Source organism: Petromyzon marinus, unplaced genomic scaffold, assembly GCF_048934315.1.
Source record: "Petromyzon marinus isolate PM22_M1 ecotype Great Lakes invasive population unplaced genomic scaffold, UKy_Petmar_22M1.pri1.0 PM_G_Scaffold_2, whole genome shotgun sequence".
Lineage (NCBI taxonomy): Eukaryota > Metazoa > Chordata > Hyperoartia > Petromyzontiformes > Petromyzontidae > Petromyzon > Petromyzon marinus.
The window spans coordinates 3,509,420-3,536,544 of record NW_027422761.1 but is presented as its reverse complement, the minus strand read 5'-3'; the positions used below and the strand labels follow the sequence as shown (position 1 = coordinate 3,536,544).

The window sequence follows — 27,125 nt, the reverse complement described above, 5'->3', positions numbered from 1 at the left end:
CGCCTCTCAGCCCCTTCGCCTCCACCACCACCACCTACTACCACCATCACCACTTACTACTACCACCACTACCACCACCACCTACTACTACCACTACCACCACCACCATCACACTATCAATCGCTTCGGTATAACGCCGTTTCGATACTCAGGAACGCATCCCCGACGTCCACACACACAGATAGACACACAGAAAATTACTTTTATAGGCAAGGTTGTCTACAAGTGTAGCGTGAAGTGTATACAGTGCAACGCGGCTCAGTGAAGGGTATGACGGATGCTGCAGGGGCGGCTCCCTAAACAACTTTGTAGGGGTCACCGAACCGCACTGTGAACCCTCAGTGTACCGAGTGAATGTTTCTAACATTTGGCAAAACGCGGCGTTAACAAGAACGGAGTTAAAAGGAACAACAAGGCCACTTAGTCACTAACCGCATTCAAGTGGTGACGGTCAAAAACAACGGTGCTTCTGCATTGTGGAAATTCACCATGTGCGGATGTTGACAAGTGTATAGTAGGGTAGTGAAGTGTAGCGTATCAACGTGTAGCGTTTGTAGTAGTGTAATGTATAGTGTGACGCGGCTCGTAGCGATGGGCATGCTGGATGCCGTGGTGCCCCAAACAAACTTCGTGGGGGTCACCAAACACCCGCAGGACCTGGGGCTGAAACCAGATGGAGTCCGATTTCAGCCGAGGCCACCCCTAGGCTGCGGCTTGAGGCTACTTGCACAAGAATTGATCGGTCCATGGGCACAGCTCGCAATCGACGTTCCAGTGGAGTTGTTCCTTGCATCCGCATTGCTTCTCCACCGTGACTGGGGGGGGGGGGGGGAACAGCATGGGGCGAGAGTGCGAAACGAACGCGAGAAGCGTCGTCGTTTTGACCGCGAGATATTTTTTTTTGACCGCGAGATTTTTTTCATCGCAATCTTGCGATCGCCGTTGACGCCGCCGTCTCCGTGCCGGCGTTGCTTGGGTGGCTGTCCTAGCCCAAGTTTTTGTTTCTATCCTAGCCCAAGTATTTGTTTCTATCCTAGCCCAAGCGCTGTATATGCTGGTCATAGCGAAGTACCGTAGGATATGAAAGTATGTTATCTGCACGATGCGCCCTAATAAAAAAAAGAACAAAGGCAAGTTTTCCGAGGGACATTACAGTAGTGTAGAATAGTGTAGATTGGTGTATAGTTGTATAGTGTAGCATGCAGCGTAGTGTATAGTGCAGTGGTTCTTAACCTGGGTTCGATCGAACCCCAGGGGTTCGGTGAGTCGATCTCAGGGGTTCGGCAGAGCCCCCGCCACGGAGGTCCGGACACACTTGAATTATTGTGTAAATTTGTGATGACACACACGGCCCGCTTGGCCATCACTGGCTGCAGATGATCATGCAACACTGCTTGGCCAATCAGCGCTGCGGGGAATTTAGTGCGTACTCAGTAGTCAACATGTGACTGTTGTTGTCGTACGTCGTGTGATTTCTTTAATATTTTATCCATACTATGTCGGGCAAAAGAAGAAAGTGGTCGGACGAATATGTACAACATGGATTCTCATGTATCACGGAACGTGATGGGAGTGAGCGTCCTATCTGCATGATTTGCAACGCCAAGTTGAGCAACTCTAGTCTTGCACCGGCAAAACTAAAGGAACACTTCTTGAAGCTGCATGGAGACGGGGAATACAAGAACACAACACTTGCTGAATTCAGGGTGAAGAGAGCCAGATTCGATGAAAGGGCCTCTCTGCCTGCTCTTGGATTTGTACCTGTTAACAAACCGATCCTGACAGCATCGTACGAAGTTGCTTACCTGATCGCAAAGCAGGGCAAGCCACACACCATTGGTGAAACACTTGTGAAACCAGCTGCATTAAAGATGGCGAATCTGATACTCGGAACAGCGGCCGAAGGTAAATTATCCCAAATTCCCCTTTCAAATGACACCATCAGTGACAGAATAGAAGACATGAGTAAAGACATCTTGGCTCAAGTAGTCGCGGATCTGATTTCAAGCCCGGCAAAATTCAGCCTTCAACTCGACGAAACCACAGACGTTTCTGATCTAAGCCAGCTTGCTGTTTTTGTACGCTATGTGAAAGACGACATGATTAAAGAAGAGTTTTTATTTTGTAAGCCTCTTACAACAACAACGAAGGCAGCCGATGTGAAGAAGCTTGTGGATGACTTCTTCAGAGACAACAATCTTTCATGGGATATGGTTTCTGCAGTTTGTACGGACGGAGCTCCAGTCATGCTGGGAAGAAAGTCTGGTTTTGGTGCGCTAGTAAAGGCCGATGCACCACACATCATTGTGACGCATTGTATTCTGCACAGGCATGCGTTGGCAACAAAAAACTTACCTCCAAAAATGGCAGAAGTATTAAAAACTGTGGTGGAATGTGTGAACTATGTGCGAAAAAGTGCTCTGAGGCACCGCATCTTCAGTGAGCTGTGTAAAGAAATGGGCTCTGAATTTGAGGTACTTCTGCTCCATTCTAATATTCGGTGGTTATCCCGGGGACAGGTGCTGAATCGTGTTTTTGCCATGCGTGTGGAATTAGCCCTGTTTTTGCAAGAGCACCAACACTGCCATGCAGATTGCTTCAAAAATCCTGAGTTCATTCTCATTTTAGCGTACATGGCTGATATATTCGCAGCTCTCAATCATCTCAATCAGCAGATGCAGGGTGGTGGAGTCAATATCATGGAAGCGGAAGAACACCTGAAGGCTTTTCAAAAAAAGCTACCGTTATGGAAACGACGAACATAGAACAATAACTTCGCAAACTTCCCGCTTCTGGACGACTGTGCAAGTAAGATCGAAGATGTGTCTGGAATCGGAGATATTTCTGTATCCACGGAACTGAAGCAAACAATTGCCACGCACTTAGATGAGCTTGCAAAGTCTCTCGACGGATATTTCCCTACAAGAGAGTCATATCCAGCATGGGTGAGACAGCCGTTCACGTTTGCTGTTGAAACAGCAGATGTCAATGATGAATTCCTCGACGAAATCATTGAAATTCAGCAGAGCCAGGTTCAACAGCAACTCTTCAGAACAACAACGCTCTCAACGTTTTGGTGTCGACAAATGAACAAGTATCCAGTTATTGCTAAGAAAGCCCTGGATTTTTTATACCATTTGTTACAACATATCTTTGTGAGCAATCCTTTTCGAGGATGCTGGACATAAAAACGAAGAAAAGGAACAGACTTTGCTGTGAAAATGACATGAGAGTGGCACTTGCCAAGGTGAAGCCACGCATATCTGAACTGATCTCTCAAAGGCAACAGCAGAAGTCACATTGATTTCCAGGTATGTAATTTGTTGTGAGTTTATGCATTGTGTTGGTTTTATTCTTTGAACAAGGTAATGTTCATGCACGGCTCATTTTGTGTACCAGTAAAAAATATATCTATGTCTTGAATTTGAAAAAAATCACATTTTATTTTTCACTAAAGAGGGGTTCGGTGAATGCGCATATGAAACTGGTGGGGTTTGGTACCTCCAACAAGGTTAAGAACCACTGGTATAGTGTGTGATGTGTAGTCGTGCATTGCAGTGTATAGTGTGCGTGCTGAACTTCTTCACACCGTACGTAGCTAACCATGCTCAGGAGGTGCGGGGGAAGGGCAAACACTAAAAGTGCTTCTAAAGAAGAGCTTTAAATCTAAGCGCCTTCTAATATCGGAAGAGCATTCCAGACGGCCACAGAAGCACATCCGAGAGCGCTGCGCAATGATGCAGTGACCACCGCCTTTGTTCGATGGCCGAGCCAAAAAGCCGTTGCTACCAAGATGACCGGAGTTTGTTCCAACGGTTCACGCTCCTGGACGAGATCATTTTTTTTACCGTGGTTTATTTGTGGAAAGCCGAGTGGCTGAGCGGAATCAAAATGGCTGACTCCGTTTCAGATCGCGGGCTCCCAATTCCGTGTTTCGGCCGTCCGTAATTTCAACAATAAATGCTGCTACGTTTGAGTTGTACATTTTTGCTCGATACCAGATTAGAAAAATTCCGAAAATGTCCTTTCACTGAAATGTGACACACATGTAGAGAGAGACATCAGAGGTTGTGGGTTCGATGCCTGCCCCTGCTGCTGCATATTTGGAGTCTGCGTCTCATCATCATCACGGTGGCTAGTAGATGTTAACTATCTCGCCTGATATGCAGGGGTCGTGGGTTCAATCCCAACTCTGACAATGACCGCTGTTGTATGTTTGGAGCGTTTCAGATCTGCCTTGTGCTCGCGGATCTGGTCAGAGACGTGATGTTTCGTTTACCCAACGTAACAATCACCACATGTGCAACTTCGTTTGTAGACTCCAGGGCATTGCAGGTCAGGAATGACATCCTTCACAGATGGGATTAGATCACGGATTTTATGTAATATGAAATAGTTGCCGCTTTTTAATGAATAGTTTTAGTTTATTTTCGGGGAGGGGAGGGGGGGTGGGTGGGGTGAGGTGTGCACCTTGAGAGGTGTCGTATCCTCTGTCACAGCACGTGACGGAGCGTCCCTCGGTGGCCCCCTCCGAGGTGATGCTGTACTGCGGCCCCACCGTGCCGGGGACGCCGTGAGTCTCGTCGCGCTCGCAATACTCCGGGCTGGCGTTCACGTGAACCAGGTCGCTCGCCGTGGGCGCCGTCAACCGCTCGTTCACCGCCTCCAGACGCCGGCGGGGCCAGCGGGCGGCGCCGCCCCTGCCGCCGTTGGCGCCTCCGGCACTGCCCCCACCGTTGTGGCTTACCAGCTGCACGGCGGAACTTCTGTCGTACTTTTCCTGCGGCAACCATAATCGTCGTCATCAGGGGATGTGGTGGTTGTTGAGTGAATGCGGGGAGCTCCCTTAGCTGTGAGGGACCCCCCCCTCCCCCACCCCCCACCCCCGTCTGTAACCCTCCTATGGATTCATCCTCACTCTTGGTTCTTTCGGTAAAGTCACGTAGGTAAAGAAAATAAAAGATAAAAAAATGTAATCACGACGTTTCGATTGCAACACAAGCAATCATCATCAGGTGTGACAAACACAGCAAGAACATTTTACTGAAGTGGGAGAGAAACCGGAGTCAAGGGGTTTATACTGGCCATGGTAGGGGGGGGGGAGTGGGCGGGGCTGTAGGTGCAGGAAGAGGGGCCAGTGGGGAGAGAGCCACGCATCTACAACGATTGCCGCCAACACGGATGGTGGCACTCGCAACAAAATAGCCGCACTGCCAAGCGCTGACGATGTAATTAACTCTGTAAAATAAACTAGTATCCGGTAAATAAGAGGGAACAACTATGAACTGTTCAATTTTACTTGGTTAATAACACATTTTAATGATTGCTCAGTTTGTATCTGTCCTCTGGGTTGAAGTTATGTCTGTGTTTGTATATTTGGATGGCTTCATGAACAAATCTTTGATGGTAGCCAGACGGCTTGCAGAGCACTTTGGTCTCGGAGAAAACAATATCATGGGAGCCCACGGCGTTGTAGCAGTGATCAGCCACGGCGGAAAATTTAGTCCTGCCGTATTTCAAATCTCGCGGATACGGTCTGAGACATGACATTTCATTTCCCCAATGTAACAATCGAAACAAATGCAACTCAGTTTGTAAACTCCAGGGTATTGCATGTCAGGAATGACATCCTTCACAGATGGGATTAGATCAGGGGTTGTGTACTGTACTGAATCGGACCTGGATCTTGTGCTTGTTTTTAAGATTTTGGAAATCTTTTTGGTAACGCCTGCTATGTATGGTGACGTGATGGTTCCCCCACCCCCACCATGCCCAGTATAAACCCCTTGACTCCGGCTTCTTTCCCACTTCAGCAAAATTTCTTGCTGTGGTTGTCACACCTGATGACGATTGCTTGTGTTGCAATCGAAACGTCGTGATTTTTTAAATATTTTTATTTTTTATTTTCTTTACCTCCGTGACTTTACCGAAATATCCTTGCGGTCATGAAACTTCAAATCTAGAAGGCTTCATCCTCGTCACTCCCACCCCACACTCACCTCCTCTGGGTGCAGTCTCATCACCTGCAGCCGTGAGCTCACCTTCAGAAAGTTCCCAACGCTGCGAAAGTCGGCGAGCTGCTGCCAGCAGATTTTCAGCATGCAGGTGCCAAATAACACGTGGCACTTGCAGCCCATGTACGCCAGATTGTACACCGCCTGCAGCACCACCACCACCACCGTCATCATCGTCACCACCACCACCACCACACTCACCGCCACCATCATAATCGCCACTACCAACCGCCGTTCGCTAACAAGTGGCGGTGACGTCACGACGGCACCTGTGCCTGCGTCCGGGGATGGAATTCCTTTCCAGCTCAGACCCAGCGTGCCCTTCACCACAACAATACCTCTTGCTGTGTGTAACGGCTCTCTCGCTGCTCCAGCAGTTCAACTGCTGGGGTATGCTTTTTCGCCCTAAAGACGACCGCTTTGTGGTGTTGCGATCAAAGCAGCGTGGACGTTTTATTTTTTCTACCTCCGTGATGACTTTACCGAAAGAACCCAAAGGGGTGTGGATTCCTGCAGTCGCGAAAGCTTCAAATCAAGATTCATGCATAACAATAATCTTAAATGTAAGAACTGTATCCTGCGACCAGACGTTATTGTACTTGAAACATAAACCGGTAAAATTTTGATTTAAAGCTTTCGTGATTGCAGGGATTCATATTCTTGGTTTTTTCGGTAAAGTCACGTAGAAGGGAAAAATGAAATAATAAATAAATATATAAGCCAATTCAATTCTCACGATGTTTTGACTGCAACACAAGCAATCATCAGGTGTGAAAACCACAGCAAGAAAATTTGAAAAAAGTTGTGTTTTTTTCTTCAAATTTTGATGATGATTGTTTGTGTTGCAGTCGAAACGTCGTGAGAATTTTAATGTTCATATTTTTATTATTTTATTATTTTATTGTTTCCCTTCTACATGACTTCACCGAAAGAACCAAGAATATAACCGGTGAAAGTTAAAGCGAGAATCATTGCATCAATCACGATTGGTAATACAACCCGAGCCGACAAAGCCGAACCTAATTTGCATTGATCGCATAAAATAACTTTTTTCCATTACATTTGTTTTTTTAATGACAATACACACACATGCACAACCCACCCGTTCACCCACTCACCAGCCGGCCGGCCTCGTTGTTGTGCAAATTCATCGCCAAAGACTCCCCTCCTTGCCCGCTGCCACGATTGTGATCGCCCGCATCCACGAACCACTTGGCGAATTGGTATCCGTATTCGACGTCGTCTCCGGAGCCGCCCCGCCGAGCATCCGGCGGTAGCTTCATGGCGTGGGGAACGACCCAGGAGCAAGCACCCTGCAGGGCCCCCTGGCGGCAGGCGCGCGCCACCACGTGGGCCACTCCGGCAGCGGTGACGGCGGAGACGAACGCGGCCTCGCGCGAGCCTGGGGAGACTCCCAGGGGGGCGTCGTGCGTGAAGCCTCTCGTCAGCTGGAGACGGTGCGGCCAGACCGGTGTGGGAAGGGGTTTTGGGGGAGAACACGCCAAGCAGGTGGTAGGGAAAACGTCGCCTATTTAGAGACAGACCCCTCTCACGGGATTTGCCCGGGGACTGAACAATGGGCTCCGCGGCCCTGCGAAAGGAGAGCCCCCGAATCGGCGGCGTGGGGGCGCGCAGCTCAGAAGCGGCAGCAGCACGAGCGGCTGGGGAGAGCTCCCACCCTCAAGGACCGACACGAGTGGGGACCAGGGGGATCGTCGCCGCGGGTAGGAGCCGAGCGCCGTCTCCAACTCCGCGGAATAGATCTCGGGACAGGGAAACGATCAGGTGACGGGTATTACGATCGCTGCTTTTACAGCGGCCAACCTGGGGAGCGAACTAGGGCCGGTGGGACGTCCGGGACCCCCAAGAGGCGTGCCAGGAGCGTCAGGAGCAGTGAAGCGAGCGAGCCGCAGCCTGGCACTGGCCCAGAGCGAAGGCGGTTGCCATCGGGATAACGGGGCGGCCGCTTGGGCCGCCCGCGGACATCTCCCGCTGCCCGAGGACGGGAACTCTGCGAAGCAGAGTCGCGTAGGGGAGGGGGAAACCCCTGGAGGAGGAACGCGGGAACTCCGAAGCAGAGTCGCGTAGGGGTGGGAGGTGGGCGACCCCACCCCCTTTCCCCCCCAAAAAAAGCTTCTGTGTGCGTGTCTCGGGGAAGCGGTCGGGCACCTTAGGTGCGAGTGGATGTGGCGGGCTCGCTCTGACCCCTTACCCGACTCGGCCACGAGGTCCAGTGCGTCCTCCGCGCCAGGCACGGTGCAGTTCCACCGTTTGCCCTGGAACTGGTGCCGGCACTCGGACAGCGCCAGGTGGACGCCCTCGGCCACGTGCGCCACGTGGTCCCGGTGCCGCAGGCATATTCTGCACTGTGCGGGAGACAGCCCCGGCACCCAAATGCACAGCGGCCGATACTCGGAGGGGTCAAAGTTGGGGGCCCACAGTGCGAGCGACCTGCAGAGGGATGGGGGCGGAAGTCACGGTGGCCGGGGGATGTTGACTACCTCGCCTGGTACGCAGGCAGTTGTGGGTTCGATCCCAACCCCTTAAAAAATGCCTGCTGCTGCATGTACGTTTTGAGTTTGCATGTCTCTCCCCGTGGTTGCGTGGATTCATCTCCAGGTCCCTCTGGTTTAGAATCAACGTCTCTACGCGTTTGGAGTGATTTGGCTGCTGCTATAAATCAGCACGTGATGATGATATCGGCCACTTTCTTGAGCTATAAAGTGCGATAGCCAGGCCTCTCCTGAAAAAGTGCTACATGATAAAAAGTTAAATAGAGCAAATATCTGTGGAATTTCTACAGGTTTGTAAATTTGAATATTACACGATGTACACACACACACACGAGTTATTCTTCTCTGAAGTTGTGTAGTGACACAGCGCCGACCGCTGTCCAGCGGCGGCAACTGCTGTGGACAGCAAGTGCACTCACGCCGTCGAGAGTCTACACACGGCCGCTGCGTGCCGGCAGGGCGGAGGAACCGGGGCAAGGGTCACGGAAGACCTCACAGGGAGGGAGGCCCCTGGAACCCTCTGGTTGGTTTGAGAAGGGAGGTGGGGCCAGGGGCGGGGCCAGGGCAGGGCCAGGGGCGGGGCCAGGCCAGGCCAGGGGCCAGGGGCAATATAAAAGCAGCGGTGAGAGCGCTCCGGGCTGCCGGTACTGGGAATGGACTCTTCTTCTCATTGTCGCCTTCACCGGTAATTGTGCGGCCGGACAGCGGTTGGTCGTCTCGGTCGACGCAACGCGGTTCAGGGTCGTGTCTGGGCTGCGGCTGTACGGCAGCGTGGTCGAGAGAGAGAGGCCGGAGTTGGTGTAACGGAAATAAGAGACGGTGCCTCCTGCGACTGCATCGTCTCCGACTGTGCGTGTGCGTGCCGCACGCCGGAGGAGGCCGCTACATGGGCGCAGGATGGGAAACAAGCGATTGTCTTTTAGCGCGCAAGACCCCGGCCGAGCCAAGTGACTCTTTCCTCAGCGGCGACCTGGCGATCATCACGCTGACACTTACAGCAGTAGGCAAACACTCTCAACGCGTGCTTCTAAATGTGGAGGGAATAATCGGAGGACCCCGGAATAAAAATTCTTAAGACGACCACGGGGAAAATATAGCAACTCCAAATATACGGCATGTGTCAAGGTCGCGATTGAACCCACGACCTCCTGCATAACAGCCGAGGTCGTCAACATCTCCTAGCCACCATGGTGCCCCAATATACCGCGCTAGATACTGTATATGTGATGTATATACACGCACACGATAAAAAAAATCCCGTACAACAACCGTATTGAGTGTGCAAAATAGAGGCAAGGTAAGAAGGGTGCTCAAATCGACGTCGAAACTTGTGAGCTCTCATCGCAGCAGTGAGGACGAAGACAGCGGCAGTGGCGGCGGCTTGCGGTCACCACAAGGAGGCGCTGGCGACTGCCCACAGCTGTGCCAAGGCGCAGAGCCCCAGCGGGAACCAGTCCACACGTCGCAGGGGATCCATCGAAATCCTCGTGGTCAGCGGCGCTGCGCAGAAGAGAAGCGGCCCGGTGGTGACGATGTTAACTCCCTCGCCTGGTACACAAGAGGTCGTGGGTTCGACCCTGACGATGCCCGCTGCCGTATGTTTTGAGTTTTCACGTCTCGCTCATCATCATCATCACCACCATGGTGGCTGGGAGATGTTCATTACCTCGCGTGGTACGCGGGATCGAACCCACGACCGCTTGCGTACCAGGCGAGGGAGTTAACATCTCCTAGCCACAGTGATCGTGACCAACTCGACTGCCGTCACTCTGGTGGGTACGATGGAATTAAGCTGCGGTAACGACGTTAAATCTATGAATGCATGCGGGGTATATGGAGGTGCGGGCTATCTGAATTTCTGCGGGTTACATGCTTGAAACTACGGTAGTCTCAATGGAGCGTGGCTGCTGGTGGAGGGGGGTGAGGGCATGTGAGGATGATGAGTCTCCCCGGTATCGTCTGAAGAGCGCGATGGGCCGGGGAGTTTCATGCTCCCCACCGTGAAACACTTGCACACGCACACACAAAGACAAAGGTCCCCCGTGCAAGCCTTAGACCGTCGAGGCAAGTACCGTTAGCGAGTAGCGGCGCCACGCTCGGCCGCCTTTGTCTCCCCTGTGGCGAGGTCTACCCATCGCACCAGGTGTGCTCATTTGAGGCCGAGTATACCTAGGGGAGGCCCAGGACCGGTTCAGATAATCGTCACTGGCGTTGGCCGTGAGCGAGGGAACTGAAATCGGGTCAAGAATTGACTCCACCTACGTTCATCAGATTTATATTTTTAAGGCCGGAAGTTTGACCACTCGCTCGCTCCCTTCGGGGCGAAGCGGCTAAGGAGCGAAATCCTTTCGCGTGAAGACGAAAAAAAACTCGCCCGCAATGTGGCGCCATTCCGATTGCAAACGGTGCGACACTTCGGGACGTGCTCCACGGGCCGTGGACGAGTTTCCCCGTCGTCGGCAGTCTCACCTGGCAGGTGCACAGGCAGGTACACAGCCTGGCAGGCAGGTAGGTAGGCTGGCAGGCAGGAAGGCAGGGCAGGCAGGTGGGGCAGGCAGGCAGGCGGGTAGGCAGGCAGGCAGGCGGGCAGGTAGGCGGGCAGGCAGGCAGTGGAATCCACACCCCCGCAGTGTCAGCGGAGGGCCCTTTTATAGATCTTGTTGTTTGTCAAATTAGTCATCACGGCGTGCTCATCACGAGTCCACGTGCTCCCGAGATGATCTCATCCCACACACACCTGCAGCCACTTTCCACAAAGCCCTGCCCCCCTCCCCACGTGCGTCCCTCGCTCCTCATCAATCAAGAGACACCCTGCCCCCAACGCCATCACTCTGACTGCCACAGTGATAGACTTGGGGGGTGGGTTATGTCCGCAACGTTGTGTCCACGTTCACGCAGATGCGTAAACGTGGTTTTCTCGACATATTATTTATGTTGAGTTTAACACGTAGGCTTTCGCGACCAATATTATTCACAATCAAGGTTTTTGGGTTAGATCGTGTTATTTAATGTGTTTTAACTCTCCACCACCCGACACGGCCAAACAGTAAAAAAAGTGTCACGTTTAAAAAAGACAAATAGTTCACTGCTTTAGCCAATCGGTGTGTTGAAGAGTGAATCAACATCATTTACATTTTTTGAGTAGTACGACGTTTCGCTGGTAATTACATTCAGTATCAACGGGCGATTTGCCAGAATGGTGAAGCCCTCTCCACTTGCTCCCGGTCTTAAATAGAGCAGCAGCAGGGTGACGTCATCATTTAACCCAGTCTGGTGCGGTGATTTGAGGCGGAGCGGGTATTGTAATTATATAATAGATTGGTAATCATTCAATCGTTATTCATTGGTTTTTTTCCCATGTAAGGAATTGTTTGGATTGCCACGTACGGCGCGAAAGAAGTCCAACGTCTATGTTGAGTGATCGCTGCACTCTCACGGGTCACTACGCTCTACCGTACAACACCGCGCGGTCTGTCAAAGGCCCTCCTCGCTCGTGGGTGAGTTATTCAAGGCAGAGCCATACGGTGAAGAACAGAAGTCAACGGAAGCCCGCGAATGTGTTAACAAATTCATCAATAACGGAGGTTTTTTGGGGTCAGATCGCGTAAATGTGTAAATGTTGTGTTGTTGAACCCGCCGCCACCCGAGACAGCCAACCAGTGAGGGTTGTCACGTAAACAGAACGTGGCCAATTCGTCACTGGTACAGCACGCCGGTTGTGTGTTGGAGAGCTGGCTAGCTGTCACCTGAAGCTCGTTGTGATTAATGGCGAAACGTCATGGTACTCAGTTTGTTAATGTCGTGGCTTGGCTGTCCAACACACAACCGGTGTTCTGTACTAGTATACTACACTATACACTACACTATACACTACACTATACACTACACTACTATACACTAATATACACTACACTATACACTACACTATACACTACACTATACACTAATATACACTACACTATACACTACTATACACTACACTATACACTACTATACACTACTATACACCAATATACACTACACTATACACTACACTATACACTACACTATACACTACACTATGCACTAATATACACTACACTATACACTACTATACACTACACTATACACTGCACTATACACTGACATACACGACACTATACACTAATATACACTACACAATACACTACACTATACACTACTATACACTACACTATACACTACACTATACACTAATATACACTACACTATACACTAATATACACTACTATACACTACACTATACACTGCACTATTATACACTACACTATACACTACACTATACACTACACTATACACTACTATACACTACACTATACACTGCGCTATACACTAGTACACACTACACTATACACTACACTATACACTAATATACACTACACTATAAACTAATATACACTACCCTATACACTACACTATACACTAATATACACTACACTATACACTACACTACACACTCGTGCTGTGCTAGTGACGAATCGGCCACGTTCTGTTCATGTGACAACCCTTACTGGTTGGCTGTGTCGGGTGGTGGCGGGTTTTAACGACACAACATTTATATTTGTACGCGATCTGACCCCACAAAAACCTCTCGTGGATGATAATGTTCGTTACAGCCTGCTACGTGTTAAACCGTTCAGAAATGCTTCGTATAATTCACAGCAGCCATTATAAACCATGATGTTGTCTTAAACAGAGACATCCTCCGACGAAAGTAAAATCATTGATCGGCCTACGCTTTAAAAGCGCTGGCATTGCAGCGGCACTGCGGTGTTACCACACAACAAATCTGCACCGCTGATTGTAGAGGCTTGGGGGGATTTGCCAAGGCCACTCCGTCATCAAGAAGGGCCCCTGGTGACTGTCGCGGTCCCCAAGTGACGAGATTCATTCCCCGGGCCGGACGAACGAACGGCCGGGGGCGGCGCAGCACGTGACGCAAGAGTCACGTCGGCTGGGGGTCTCGGTCGGTGATGCCCAGAGGGGCGGCAAGGGAAATCCGGCCAGGCCCCTCTGACGGCCGATAGCCGAGAAGCACCGAACGTCGGTGAAGCTGCTTGTTGTGATTACTGACGAAACGTCGTGTTCACGTTGTTCATGTTTGGGCTTTGCTCTCCAGCGCACCGCTGTTGCCGTGCTAGTGACGAATTGGGCCACGTTCTGTTCACGGGACAAACTAACTGGCTGCGTCGGGTGGTGGCGGGTTTAACGACACATTTATATATTTACGCGATCTAACACAAAAAACACCTCTATCACGGAGGTAATTCATGATTTGCAGCGGAATGTAGTTTGTGTGTTACAAGTCCTGCCACGCGCGACAATGGTCAGACAACATTTGTCTTTATCCTGGGACCTCCTGTTGCCAGCGCCAAAAAGTGATGGTAGGTTTGTCCACCTTTTTGTCTGGCAACGAAACAGCGGCGTCAAGATGTTAAAACGCCAAACTGAAACCTTTTACAAGGAATCACGTTGCTGCATTCACCACAATGCTTGTGGTCAAAATGCAAACAAAAAACGTACTCTGATCATATATGATGATGCATTGTCTTTGAAACTGCTTGGGTCTACACCAGAGACGCATTTTTGGCCTTTTGGCGTCCTCTGGTCTAACACCGTCTGAGACGAGGCTCCTAAGAAAGCTGTCTCTGGTGTGGGCCAATCAGTTTTCAAAGACAATGCATCATCAAATATTATCAGAGTGTGTTGTTTTTGTTTGCATTCTGACCACAAGCATTGTGGTTAATGCAGCAACGTGATTCCTTGTTAAAAGGTTTCAGTTTTGGTGTTTTAACATCTTAACGCTGCTGTTTCGTTGCCAGAAGAAAAGGGGAAAACCCCTATGATCATGTATTCGTCTGTTTGGTTTTTATTTTATCCGCAAATTTCAGGACTAACTGAGCAGCACCTCAATTACTGTTTTCAAGCCGATGCGGTTGAGTTTCTAAGAGACTGACGTTGTACAATGGACTGATATCCTTTAGGCTCCTCACTGAAATCTATTTGAAACCCAATTTCATCTCAAAATGCCTTTTTTTGCTGATGGATTTCTGAGCAGCTCCAGTTGTTTATCTTGAGTGTCGTTGGGACGGACGGATGGACGGATCTGCAGCGAGGGCATTGAGCCAGAATCGCCGAGACCCTGGGTTTGAATCCAAGCAACAACCGCCTAATGTTTAAACCGTACCCTTAAATGTGTACATTTGATGTCGGCCAAATCACCAACGACTACGCTAACCATCATGCTAAAAATAGTTCTCACTTAATTTGGGCCAAGTTCCAGCTCTACACAAATAAATATTTTTTTTCTCACCATAATTCGACTCGTCCAATCAACATGCTGTTTGTTCGCCTCGTCGCAGGGCATCGACGTGAAGTGTTGTGCCCCCTCCTCCTGGTGGGTGTGTGTGTCAATCGAAGGTCATTTGAAGGGAATCTCAGAAACGCTTGCGAAATCCGCCTCGCGAGCGGGGGGAGGGGTGGTGGAGGCCGCCGCTCCGCTTCGCGAGAGTTCCAGACGGACACTTCGTCACGTGACGTCATACGGAACGCACGTTTCTGGAATAACGTTTGGGGGGAAAAAAAGATGCCAAAAACACATCTGAGCATGAATTTTGATTTGAAGCTTTCGTGACTGCAGTGATTCATATTCTTGGTTCTTTCGGTAAAGTCACCACGTAGAAGGGAAACAATCAAATAATCAAATATATAAAACAATAAATTCTCACGACGTTTCGACCGCAACACGAGCAGTCATCATCAGGTTTTCACACCTGATGATGATTGCTTGTGTTGCGGTCGAAACGTCGTGAGAATTTTATTGTTTTATATATATTCTATTATTTTATTGTTTCCCTTCAACGTGACTTTACCGAAAGAACCAATAATATATCTGAGCATAGTTAAGAGGCGTGCGTGCAACTGTCCCGATTAAGCAAATGGCGTGGTAAAGTGGGCTTGGCCTGCCTTTGTTTATCATCATGGCTCTGGAAGAAATCCCCAACCCCTCACCCGGGGTCGGTGGGGGGAGAACCCGGCCCCTCAACGTCCCGGCTCCCTGTCTCTCCCCAGCGCAGGGTGGCACCCCCAATTTGACTGTGCCCCCAACCACAGGTAAGTAGACACCGGGCAGCACGTGCTGTGTATGTCCGACGCTACACAGGGTCCTCGCGACGTGGTGATACTACGCCGTATCAACGACAATCGTACGATCCGTGATGATCGTACAATCCATCTGCTAGATACCGTCATATCCCCGTGATTGTTGTAGCTGGTTTAAATTTGTTTTATTTCCTGACCGGGAAAAACTAAAACATCAATAACAAATAGGTTCGTTAACGTCGTTAATAAATGGGCATCGTCCATTACATTAATGCTCTGCAATATTTTTCAAAATAATTGACGCCACGGTGATTGACCTGCATGATTTTCATAATGAAGATAATTACGTAATTTGTTTCAGTGGAGCTGACAGCATGTACCGAGTACGTTATAAGTGTGACAGATGGCCTTGATTATAAAATACTAGCTGTACTACCCGGCTTCGCCCAGGACTTGGATCCACAACGCCCGGCCGCCTTTGTCTCCCCAGTGGGGATGTTCACACACCACAGCAGTTACTCGTTTGAGGCTGAGACGACCTAGGGGAGGCCCAGGACCGGTTAAAATAATCGTCACCGGTGGTGGCCGTGAGCGGGAATCGAACTCGGGTCGCCGGGTTCGTAGCGCAGCGTAGCGCTAACCACTACACTACAATGTGTTACGCTTCCACACACACACAGACACACACACAGACACACACACAGACACACACACATGGACACACACAGACACACACACGGACACACACACAGACACACAGACACACACACAGACACACACAGACACGCACACATAGACACACACACAGTCACACACAGACACACATACAGACACACACACAGACACACAGACACGCACACACGCATACACACACACAGACACACACGGACACACGGACACACAGACACACACAGAGACACACACACAGACACAGACACACACACAGACACACACACACAGACACACACAGACATACACACACAGACAGTCACACACAGACACACACACAGACACACACACAGTCACACACAGTCACACACACAGACACACACACAGACACACACACACAGACAGTCACACACAGACACACACACAGACACACACACACACAGACACACACAAACACACACAGACACACACACAGACACACACACAGACACACACACACGGACACAATGTATAAACCTCCACCCACTCGTGCGAGTGATGAATATAATAGATAAGTGCCAATAATGCATTGTAAACACGCGTCTACGTCACGTGCTCTCGCAATTAACTCATTAACCCGATTGGCAATCATTGACATCCACGCGCGTGGCTTCCCAGCGTCACGTGGCCGTCAAGGCATCGGCCAATCAATTATGCAAATTAGTGTCGCAATCCCACTGATTGATGAATCAAGGCGGGCAGGCTGAAGGAGGAGTGCGCCTAGTGAATAGTGAATTGTTCACTCGGTGCGTGTGTGGAGCGGTGGCTACCGCCGGCGCTGTGGAGGGCTTGTTAATGATCGTTCACTGGACTCGACATTGGTGGTGGTGGTGATGTTGTAAGGAGTTGGGGCACAAAGTGAAGCTTCACCAGGCCAGCAGGACGGTCTGTTGTCTCGCGTTTACGTTTGTTATTCGAGCTACAAATAGCCGAGTGGGGGGTGGGGTGTGGACGCGTGGCAGACCCCCAACTCTGTGCGTTCTCTACCGTAGTCTCCAGATTCATAGACGCACTTTCTGGAGAATGTGACAATTCTTAATTTCAACAACAACAACAAACACCGCGTTAAGCAGTGGTAGTAGTAATAATACTGTAGCTCTTGGGTTACGTTATGCATTTCGTACAATGCCGAGCCGTTTGGATTTTTTGCGATGACCATAATATTAATGACTTAAAGCTTTCGTGACTGCAGGAATCACATTTATGTTTACTGCCTCAGCAGCTCTCCCGCTATATGATATTGTTATTATTTTTATATATATTTTTTATCTACGTGGCTTTACAGAAAGACCCAAAGAATATAACAATCATGTTTGTCAATCATCATCATCAGCTGCGATAGCATTAAGTGGCATCATCAGTTCAATCATCATCAGCAGCAGCATCATCATCGGCCCTCAACAGCAGCAGCAGCATCATCATCACTGCCCTTGTCGCTATCTGACAGCATCATCATCGGCAACAGAGGCAGCAGCAGCAGCGTCACGACCGCCATGCAGTGCAGCGCTGCCAGCGAGACTCTTCCCAACTCCAACTCCTTAGCAGGAGGAGGAGGAGGAGAGGCCGCAGCCGCGAGCACCACGTGGCCACTCGCAGGCGCTGCGTCACGTGGTGTCGGCACCGGGCTAGTCTCACTATCGCAGGGTTACCTGCGCGTAGCTCTAGATGTGCCTTGGCCAGGTGTGTCTGTGTATCAGCCAGGTGTGTCTGTGTATCAGCCAGGTGTGTCTGTGTACCAGCCAGGTGTGCCTGTGTACCAGCCAGGTGTGTCTGTGTACCAGCCAGGTGTGCCTGTGTATCGGCCAGGTGTGGGTGAGTGACAGCCAGGTGTCCCTGTGTATCAGCCAGGTGTGTCTGTGTACCAGCCAGGTGTGGGTGAATACCAGCCAGGTGTGCCTGTGTATCAGCCAGGTGTGCCTGTGTATCAGCCAGGTGTGTCTGTGTATCGGCCAGGCATGGCTGAGTATCGGCCAGGTGTGTCTGTGTATCAGCCAGGTGTGTCTGTGTATCAGCCAGGTGTGTCTGTGTATCAGCCAGGTGTGTCTGTGTATCAGCCAGGTGTGTCTGTGTATCGGCCAGGTGTAGATAAGTACCAGCCAGGTGTGGCTGTGTATCAGCCAGGTGTGGGTGAATACCAGCCAGGTGTGTCTGAGTGCCAGCCAGGCGTGGCTGAGTGCCAGCCAGGCTCTCAGAAGGGCCACGCTCGTTGGAGGTTCACGACGGGCGTGCGGCCGGTGTCGACGCCGGCGTGGGCGGCGGGCGAGCGGCGGGCGCCCCGCCCGAAGCCGGAGTCGCGTTCGCCCGGTTGGCAAGCCGGGCGGGCGGGCGGCGAGCTCGCGGGTCGCGGTGCGGGCGACGGCGAAGACGCCGCCGGGACTCGTGCGGGCGCGAGGAGCGGAGGCGACGCGGAGGCGCGGTCTGGCGTGCCACGGTCGGACGCCAATCTGCGGGGCGCCTCTCACACAAGTGTCGGCAGCCCAGGTGCGAGTCGCCGCACGGGTAGACCCGAGTCCTCCAGGTGAGACTCGGTCCGGTGAGCCCCAGCCAGGCGCTGCGAGTCGTGCGGGCGTGCCGCAGGTAGGGCGGCTTATTCCACGTGCCGGCGGCGGTGATGGCAGTGGTGGTATTGATTACGGTGGCAGTGGTGGTTATGACATTGGTGGTGATGGTAGTGGTTGTATTGATGATGGTGGTGGTGGTAGTGGTGGTGTTGGTAGTGCTGGTTGTAATATTGATGGTGGCAATGGTAGTGGTATTGACGGTGGTGTTGGTAGTGATAGTGCTGGTTGTAATATTGATGGTGGCAATGGTGGTGATGATAGTGGTGGTATTGACGGTGGTGTTGGTAGTGGTAGTGCTGGTTGTAATATTGATGGTGGCAATGGTGGTGATGGTAGTAGTGGTAGTGACGGTGGTGCTGGTAGTGGTAGTGCTGGTTGTAATATTGACGGTGGCGATGGTGGTGATGGTAGTAGTGGTAGTGACGGTGGTGTTGGTAGTGGTAGTGCTGGTTGTAATATTGATGGTGGCAATGGTGACGATGGTAGTAGTGGTATTGACGGTGGTGTTGGTAGTGATAGTGCTGGTTGTAATATTGATGGTGGCGATGGTGGCGATGGTAGTAGCGGTAGTGACGGTGGTGGTGGTGGTGGTGGTAGCAGTGGGGTGTTGTGGCATGGCGTGAAAGCCCTTGGCGCTGCTGCTGCTGCCGCTGTGAGCCAGGCAGGCACCAGGCGCGCCCCGCCGGCACCCCCGGCCGGGGTGATCTGCTGCGTGGCGGCGCGCAACGCCTCGCACGGCCGTGCCATCCCACAACGCTCACAGGTAACGGAGCTCCCTCGCCACCCCCCCTCCCTCCCCCCCCCCGCGATGTCGCGAACGTCAACACACATTGCACAGTAGGTCCTCATTAAGACCGCACATTTATTTCACCGATCTGTAGTGCAAACGAATGAATGCACGTGTGTGTGTGTATGCATCTTCATTCGCGTGCGCCTATCTCCGACATTTCAGGAGATTAATTCCGCCGCCTTTCCAGTCCTGCCAGGGTCGATAAAATAACGACCACTTTGTTAGGGGGGGGGGGGAGGAGTTGAAAGGGATCGCCCCCGCCAGAGGAATATGGAATTTCCACCATCGGCTCAGGGCTGTGAAACCGGACATGAGCACCGCCGCTCACCTGATCGGCAAATCACTTTGACCTCGAGTTGACCTTCAGCAGAAACAAAATCACGTGACGTGCCTTGTGAACGCCTCTGATGCACCACAGTGCCTTGTGAACGTCTCTGATGCACCACAGTGCCTTGTGAACGCCTCTGATGCGCCACGTGCCCTGTGAACGCCTCTGATGCACCACAGTGCCTTGTGAACGCCTCTGATGCACGTGACGTGCCCTGTGAACGCCTCTGATGCACCACGGTGCCTTGTGAACGCCTCTGATGCACCACAGTGCCTTGTGAACGCCTCTGATGCACCACAGTGCCTTGTGAACGCCTCTGATGCACCACAGTGCTTTGTGAACGCCTCTGATGCACCACAGAGCCTTGTGAACGCCTCTGATGCACCACGTGCCCTGTGAACGCCTCTGATGCACGTGCCGTGCCTTGTGAACGCCTCTGATGCACCACAGTACCTTGTGAACGCCTCTGATGCACCACGGTGCCTTGTGAACGCCTCTGATGCACCACAGTGCATTGTGAACGCCTCTGATGCACCACGTGCCTTGTGAACGCCTCTGATGCGCCACTGTGCCTTGTGAACGCGTCTGATGCACGTGACGTGCCTTGTGAACGTCTCTGATGCACCACGGTGCCTTGTGAACGCCTCTGATGCACGTGACGTGCATTGTGAACGCCTCTGATGCACCACGGTGCCTTGTGAACGCCTCTGATGCACCACAGTGCCTTGTGAACGCCTCTGATGCACGTGACGTGCCTTGTGAACGCCTCTGATGCGCCACGGTGCCTTGTGAACGCCTCTGATGTACTACAGTGCCTTGTGAACGCCTCTGATGCACCAAAGTGCCTTGTGAACGCCTCTGATGCACCACAGTGCCTTGTGAACGCCTCTGATGCACCACAGTGCCTTGTGAACGTCTCTGATGCACCACAGAGCCCCGTCGCCCCCTGCGCCACGGAGCGGCTGCACGCCGGCTCCCGGGGGTCACGTGACCCATGGGGCCCCGTGACCACTCCGGGACCCGTGGCCTCCGCGGACCCGGCGAGACTCCGGCAGTGGCCTCCGGGACCCGCGGGGCCTTTGGAGCCGGGTCGACCCCCGGGGCACCCCTGGCCTGGCCAGCCGGTGAGGGGCGGTGTTGGCTGTGCTGTGTTCGCTGTGTTGTGTTGGCTGTGCTGTGTTCGCTGTGTTGTGTTGGCTGTGTTGTGTTCGCTGTGTTGTGTTGGCTGTGTTGTGTTCGCTGTGTTGTGTTGGCTGTGTTGTGTTCGCTGTGTTGTGTTGGCTGTGTTGTGTTGGCTGTGCTGTTTTGGCTGTGTTGTGTTGGCTGTGTTGTGTTCGCTGTGTTGTGTTGGCTGTGTTGTGTTGGCTGTGTTGTGTTCGCTGTGTTCGCTGTGTTGTGTTGGCTGTGTTGTGTTGGCTGTGCTGTGTTCGCTGTGCTGTGTTCGCTGTGTTGTGTTGGCTGTGTTGTGTTCGCTGTGTTGTGTTGGCTGTGCTGTGTTCGCTGTGTTGTGTTCGCTGTGTTGTATTGGCTGTGTTGTGTTCACTGTGTTTGCTGTGTTGTGTTCGCTGTGTTGTGTTCACTGTGTTGTGTTCGCTGTGCTGTGTTCGCTGTGTTGTGTTGGCTGTGCTGTGTTCGCTGTGTTGTGTTGGCTGTGTTGTGTTGGCTGTGCTGTGTTGGCTGTGTTGTGTTCGCTGTGCTGTGTTGTGTTGGCTGTGTTGTGTTCGCTGTGTTATGTTGGCTGTGTTGTGTTCGCTGTGCTGTGTTGGCTGTGTTGTGTTCGCTGTGTTGTGTTGGCTGTGTTGTGTTCGCTGTGCTGTGTTGTGTTGGCTGTGTTGTATTCGCTGTGTTGTGTTGGCTGTGTTGTGTTCGCTGTGCTGTGTTGGCTGTGTTGTGTTCGCTGTGCTGTGTTCGCTGTGTTGTGTTGGCTGTGTTGTGTTCGCTGTGCTGTGTTCGCTGTGTTGTGTTGGCTGTGTTGTGTTCGCTGTGCTGTGTTGGCTGTGTTGTGTTGGCTGTGTTGTGTTGGCTGTGTTGTGTTCGCTGTGTTGTGTTGGCTGTGTTGTGTTCGCTGTGCTGTGTTGTGTGGGCTGTGTTGTATTTGCTGTGTTGTGTTGGCTGTGCTGTGTTCGCTGTGTTGTGTTGGTTGTGCTGTGTTCGCTGTGTTGTGTTGGCTGTGTTGTGTTCGCTGTGTTGTGTTGTGTTGGCTGTGTTGTGTTCGCTGTGTTGTGTTGGCTGTGTTGTGTTCGCTGTGTTGTGTTGGCTGTGTTGTGTTCGCTGTGCTGTGTTGGCTGTGCTGTGTTGGCTGTGTTGTGTTCGCTGTGCTGTGTTCGCTGTGTTGTGTTGGCTGTGCTGTGTTCGCTGTGTTGTGTTCGCTGTGTTGTGTTGGCTGTGTTGTGTTCGCTGTGCTGTGTTGGCTGTGTTGTGTTCGCTGTGTTGTGTTCACTGTGCTGTGTTCGCTGTGCTGTTCGCTGTGCTGTGTTGGCTGTGTTGTGTTCGCTGTGTTGTGTTGGCTGTGTTGTGTTCGCTGTGTTGTGTTGGCTGTGTTGTGTTCGCTGTGTTGTGTTGGCTGTGTTGTGTTCGCTGTGCTGTGTTGGCTGTGTTGTGTTCGCTGTGTTGTGTTCGCTGTGTTGTGTTCGCTGTGCTGTGTTGGCTGTGCTGTGTTCACTGTGCTGTGTTCGCTGTGTTGGCTGTGCTGTGTTCGCTGTGTTGTGTTCGCTGTGTTGTGTTGGCTGTGTTGTGTTCGCTGTGCTGTGTTGGCTGTGTTGTGTTCGCTGTGTTGTGTTCACTGTGCTGTGTTCGCTGTGCTGTGTTCGCTGTGTTGTGTTCGCTGTGCTGTGTTGGCTGTGTTGTGTTCGCTGTGTTGTGTTCACTGTGCTGTGTTCGCTGTGCTGTGTTCACTGTGCTGTGTTCGCTGTGCTGTGATCGCTGTGTTGTGTTCGCTGTGCTGTGTTCGCTGTGTTGGCTGTGTTGTGTTCGCTGTGTTGTGTTGGCTGTGTTGTGTTCGCTGTGCTGTGTGGGCTGTGTTGTATTTGCTGTGTTGTGTTGGCTGTGCTGTGTTCGCTGTGTTGTGTTGGTTGTGCTGTGTTCGCTGTGTTGTGTTGGCTGTGTTGTGTTCGCTGTGTTGTGTTGTGTTGGCTGTGTTGTGTTCGCTGTGTTGTGTTGGCTGTGTTGTGTTCGCTGTGTTGTGTTGGCTGTGTTGTGTTCGCTGTGCTGTGTTGGCTGTGCTGTGTTGGCTGTGTTGTGTTCGCTGTGCTGTGTTCGCTGTGTTGTGTTGGCTGTGCTGTGTTCGCTGTGTTGTGTTCGCTGTGTTGTGTTGGCTGTGTTGTGTTCGCTGTGCTGTGTTGGCTGTGTTGTGTTCGCTGTGTTGTGTTCACTGTGCTGTGTTCGCTGTGCTGTTCGCTGTGCTGTGTTGGCTGTGTTGTGTTCGCTGTGTTGTGTTGGCTGTGTTGTGTTCGCTGTGTTGTGTTGGCTGTGTTGTGTTCGCTGTGTTGTGTTGGCTGTGTTGTGTTCGCTGTGCTGTGTTGGCTGTGTTGTGTTCGCTGTGTTGTGTTCGCTGTGTTGTGTTCGCTGTGCTGTGTTGGCTGTGCTGTGTTCGCTGTGCTGTGTTCGCTGTGTTGGCTGTGCTGTGTTCGCTGTGTTGTGTTCGCTGTATTGTGTTGGCTGTGTTGTGTTCGCTGTGCTGTGTTGGCTGTGTTGTGTTCGCTGTGTTGTGTTCACTGTGCTGTGTTCGCTGTGCTGTGTTCGCTGTGTTGTGTTCGCTGTGCTGTGTTGGCTGTGTTGTGTTCGCTGTGTTGTGTTCACTGTGCTGTGTTCGCTGTGCTGTGTTCACTGTGCTGTGTTCGCTGTGCTGTGATCGCTGTGTTGTGTTCGCTGTGCTGTGTTCGCTGTGTTGGCTGTGTTGTGTTGGCTGTGCTGTGTTCGCTGTGTTGTGTTGGCTGTGCTGTGTTCGCTGTGTTGTGTTCGCTGTGTTGTGTTGGCTGTGTTCGCTGTGTTGTGCTGTTTTGGCTGTGTTGTGTTCGCTGTGTTCGCTGTGCTATGTTGGCTGTGTTGTGTTCGCTGTGTTGGCTGTGTTGTGCTGTGTTGGCTGTGTTGTGTTCGCTGTGTTCGCTGTGTTTGCTGTGTTGGCTGTGCTGTGTTCGCTGTGCTGTGTTGGCTGTGCTGTGTTCGCTGTGTTGTGTTCACTGTGTTCGCTGTGTTTGCTGTGTTGGCTGTGTTGTGTTCGCTGTGCTGTGTTCACTGTGTTGGCTGTGTTCGCTGTGTTGTGTTCGCTGTGTTCGCTGTGCTGTGTTCATTGTGTTGGCTGTGTTGTATTTGCTGTTTGCCACGAGACTCGCGGTCTCTGTGGCGGTCTCTGTGGTGCGGCAGTCGAAGCCCAACGGGGCAGGTCGCGTGCGGCGGGCCGAGGCGTGGGGGTGGCCGCCGCCTCTCCCCGAGTCGTCTTGGCCAGCGTGGAAGAGCAGGCCAACGAATTTACCCCCCCCCCCCATCGAGAGGGGGTCGCTCGCTCTCGCCCTGCGCTTCTCCTTCCGCAGCGCCGAGCACCGGGCCACCGGGGGGGCACCCCGGCGCCGCCACCCCGGTTGTTCCGCACCCCGGCACCGGAGCTCTTCTCTGCCGTGCAGCGCGGCGAGCTGCGAGACAACTCCCAGCCAAGTCTCGTCGATATCGTCCTCCTGCAGCACCACTACCACCAGCAGCAGCAGGTCCACTACCACCAGCAGCAGCAGGTCCTCCTCCACCAGCAGCAGCAGCAGCAGGTCGACTACCACCACCAGCAGCAGCAGCAGGTCCACCACCACCACCACCAGCAGCAGCAGGTCCACTACCCCCAACAGCAGCAGCAGCAGCAGGTCCACCACCACCACCAGCAGCAGCAGCAGCAGCAGGTCCACCACCACCAGCAGCAGCAGGTCCACCACCACCACCAGCAGCAGGTCCACCACCACCAGCAGCAGCAGGTCCACCAGCAGCAGCAGGTCCACCACCAGCAGCAGGTCCACCACCACCAGCAGCCACAGCAGCAGCGGATGCTGCAAGGGGGGTCGTCCAGCGTGGTTCTCAAGGGGTCTCAGATTCCAGCTGGGCTCTGCAGGACTCTCACGGGTCCCTCCAGCACCTCCAGCACCTCCACCACCTCCACCGCCGTCTGCTCCACCACCTCCACCGCCGTCTGCTCCACCACCTCCACCGCCGTCTGCTCCACCACCTCCACCGTCGTCTGCTCCACCACCTCCACCGCCGTCTGCTCCACCACCGCCGTCTGCTCCACCACCTCCACCGCCGTCTGCTCCACCACCTCCACCGCCGTCTGCTCCACCACCTCCACCGCCGTCTGCTCCACCTCCTCCACCGCCGTCTGCTCCACCTCCTCGCGCTCCTCCCGCTGGAGCTCCTCCGCCTCCCCGAGGACAGCGGCTGCTGCCGCGTTAGCTCGGAAGAGCAAAGCGAACGTGCGCGAAAGGATCCGGGTGAGAAGCCACGATCCCCTTAGGTTGACTCAGACTAAAACAAAACTTGGGGGGGGAGGGGAGGGGGGGTGATATGGCCCAGTGGTGGCACGTTCCAGATTCAGTTCGGATCTCGAAGGCCACACCAGCGATTACGTGAATAGAGTAGCCCATCGTGGTCCATGTGGGTGACGTTTTAAACATTGACACTGCACCTACATCAGTTGGGACCACACGTAGCAGCAACAGTCTCCTCCCGACTGGCCCCCACTTGCAGGCCGGGCGTCACGTGGTGCAGCACGAGGATAGCTGCCACTGGGAGAGCTGGCGGGTGCCCTTTCAAACGTCTGAGGTGTAAAACGTAAAGTCGCTCATCGTCGCGCGAAGAGATGGCCCGCGACGAGGACGCCGCGTAAAACAAATAATTTTTTAACTTAAAACTCGGATCCGTCCGTCCGTGTGCCCATCCTCCCATGCGTCCGTTTCTCTCCCCGTGCTTTTGAGTGACTTCGCGTTTACATTATGAGACCTCCTATGCCAGTAACAAGATATAGTAATAGGTTTTACCCTTGTACGCCTTTTGGCGTCATCTGGTCCAACACCAGTGGAGACTAGGCTCTAAGAAAAGCCGTCTCGCGTGTGGACCAATCAAATTCAAGGACAGTGCATAATATTATTATCAGAGTTGTCTCTTTTGTTTGCATTTTGACTGCTTGTGTTGTGGTTATTGCAAACATGATGCCTTGAATAAAGGTGTCAGTTTTTGTGCCAGTTAAAAGGGTAAAACCTATTACTATGACTTTGCGTTATCGTGGCCTGCCATGCGGTTGTTGGAACGCGGCACGGGGTGACGCGAGACGGTTGAAGTCTGGTCGAACCGAGTCCTCGCCCACGGGTGGCGGAGCGAGTTAAATTCGACGCCGCTTGGCCCTCGAGCGCCGCCGCTCAAGGGCCAAGCGGCGTCCATCCCCGGCACTGACGGCGTGTCCGCGCGCGTCCGTCCGTCTGCGTGTCCGTGCCCTCAGGTGCGAAACCTGAACCGCGCGTTCCTGCTCCTGCATCGCCTGCTGCCGCCGGACCGCCTCCGGCCGTCGCGGGCGGCGACACTGCGCGCGACGGTTCGCTACATCGGCCTGCTGCAGGCCGTGCTGGCGGAGACCGCCGCGGCACGCGGCTCCTCCCCGCGTGGCGTGTGACAGCGCGGGGAGGGAGGGGGGAGCGGCGGTCAACCCACCTCGGAATGCAGCAGTGTGTGTTTGGTGAAGGGTGTCCCACCGACTCGGCCAGGTGCGTACACGTAGGTGCGCGTGAGCACGATGCCAACCGTGCGCTAGTCGGAGATGCGGGAGCGGGGGGGGGGAAGGACAAAAACAGTTCTAAGTAATATTATATTCTTAGCTCTTTCAGTCAAGTCACGTTGAAGGGAAACAATAAAATAATAAAATATATAACAATAATATATTTATTATTTTATTGTTTCCTTTCAACGTGACTTTACCGAAAGAGCTAAGAATATGAATTACTGCAGTCACGAAAGCTTTAAATCAGTTGTAAGTGAATTAGTTTTCATCATCAGACGATCATTTCAGAAATGCATTGCAAACATGATGCCTTGAATAAAGGTGTCAGTTTTTGTGCCAGTTAAAAG

At 52.4% G+C, this 27,125-nt stretch overlaps 2 protein-coding genes across 2 annotated transcripts; one reads left to right on the top strand and one right to left on the bottom strand.

Moving 5' to 3' along the window:
* Positions 1-182: 182 nt before the first annotated feature.
* LOC116937873 (protein Wnt-5b-like) lies at positions 183-14,666 on the bottom strand. The gene is made up of 8 exons (XM_076060529.1): positions 14,576-14,666; positions 10,997-11,044; positions 9,919-10,011; positions 8,227-8,465; positions 7,133-7,462; positions 6,042-6,158; positions 4,471-4,780; positions 183-815 (listed from the first exon to the last, which is right to left on the bottom strand). Exons 1-8 carry the CDS (start codon positions 14,664-14,666, stop codon positions 721-723), a joined length of 1,323 nt encoding a protein of 440 aa, XP_075916644.1. The 3' UTR covers positions 183-720.
* Positions 14,667-15,525: 859 nt separating this feature from the next.
* On the top strand, positions 15,526-26,798 carry LOC142912360 (uncharacterized). Its single transcript, XM_076060528.1, has 5 exons — positions 15,526-15,658; positions 18,518-18,822; positions 20,966-21,157; positions 24,563-25,498; positions 26,503-26,798. Exons 1-5 carry the CDS (start codon positions 15,526-15,528, stop codon positions 26,671-26,673), a joined length of 1,737 nt encoding a protein of 578 aa, XP_075916643.1. The 3' UTR covers positions 26,674-26,798.
* The last annotated feature ends 327 nt before the right edge of the window (positions 26,799-27,125 follow it).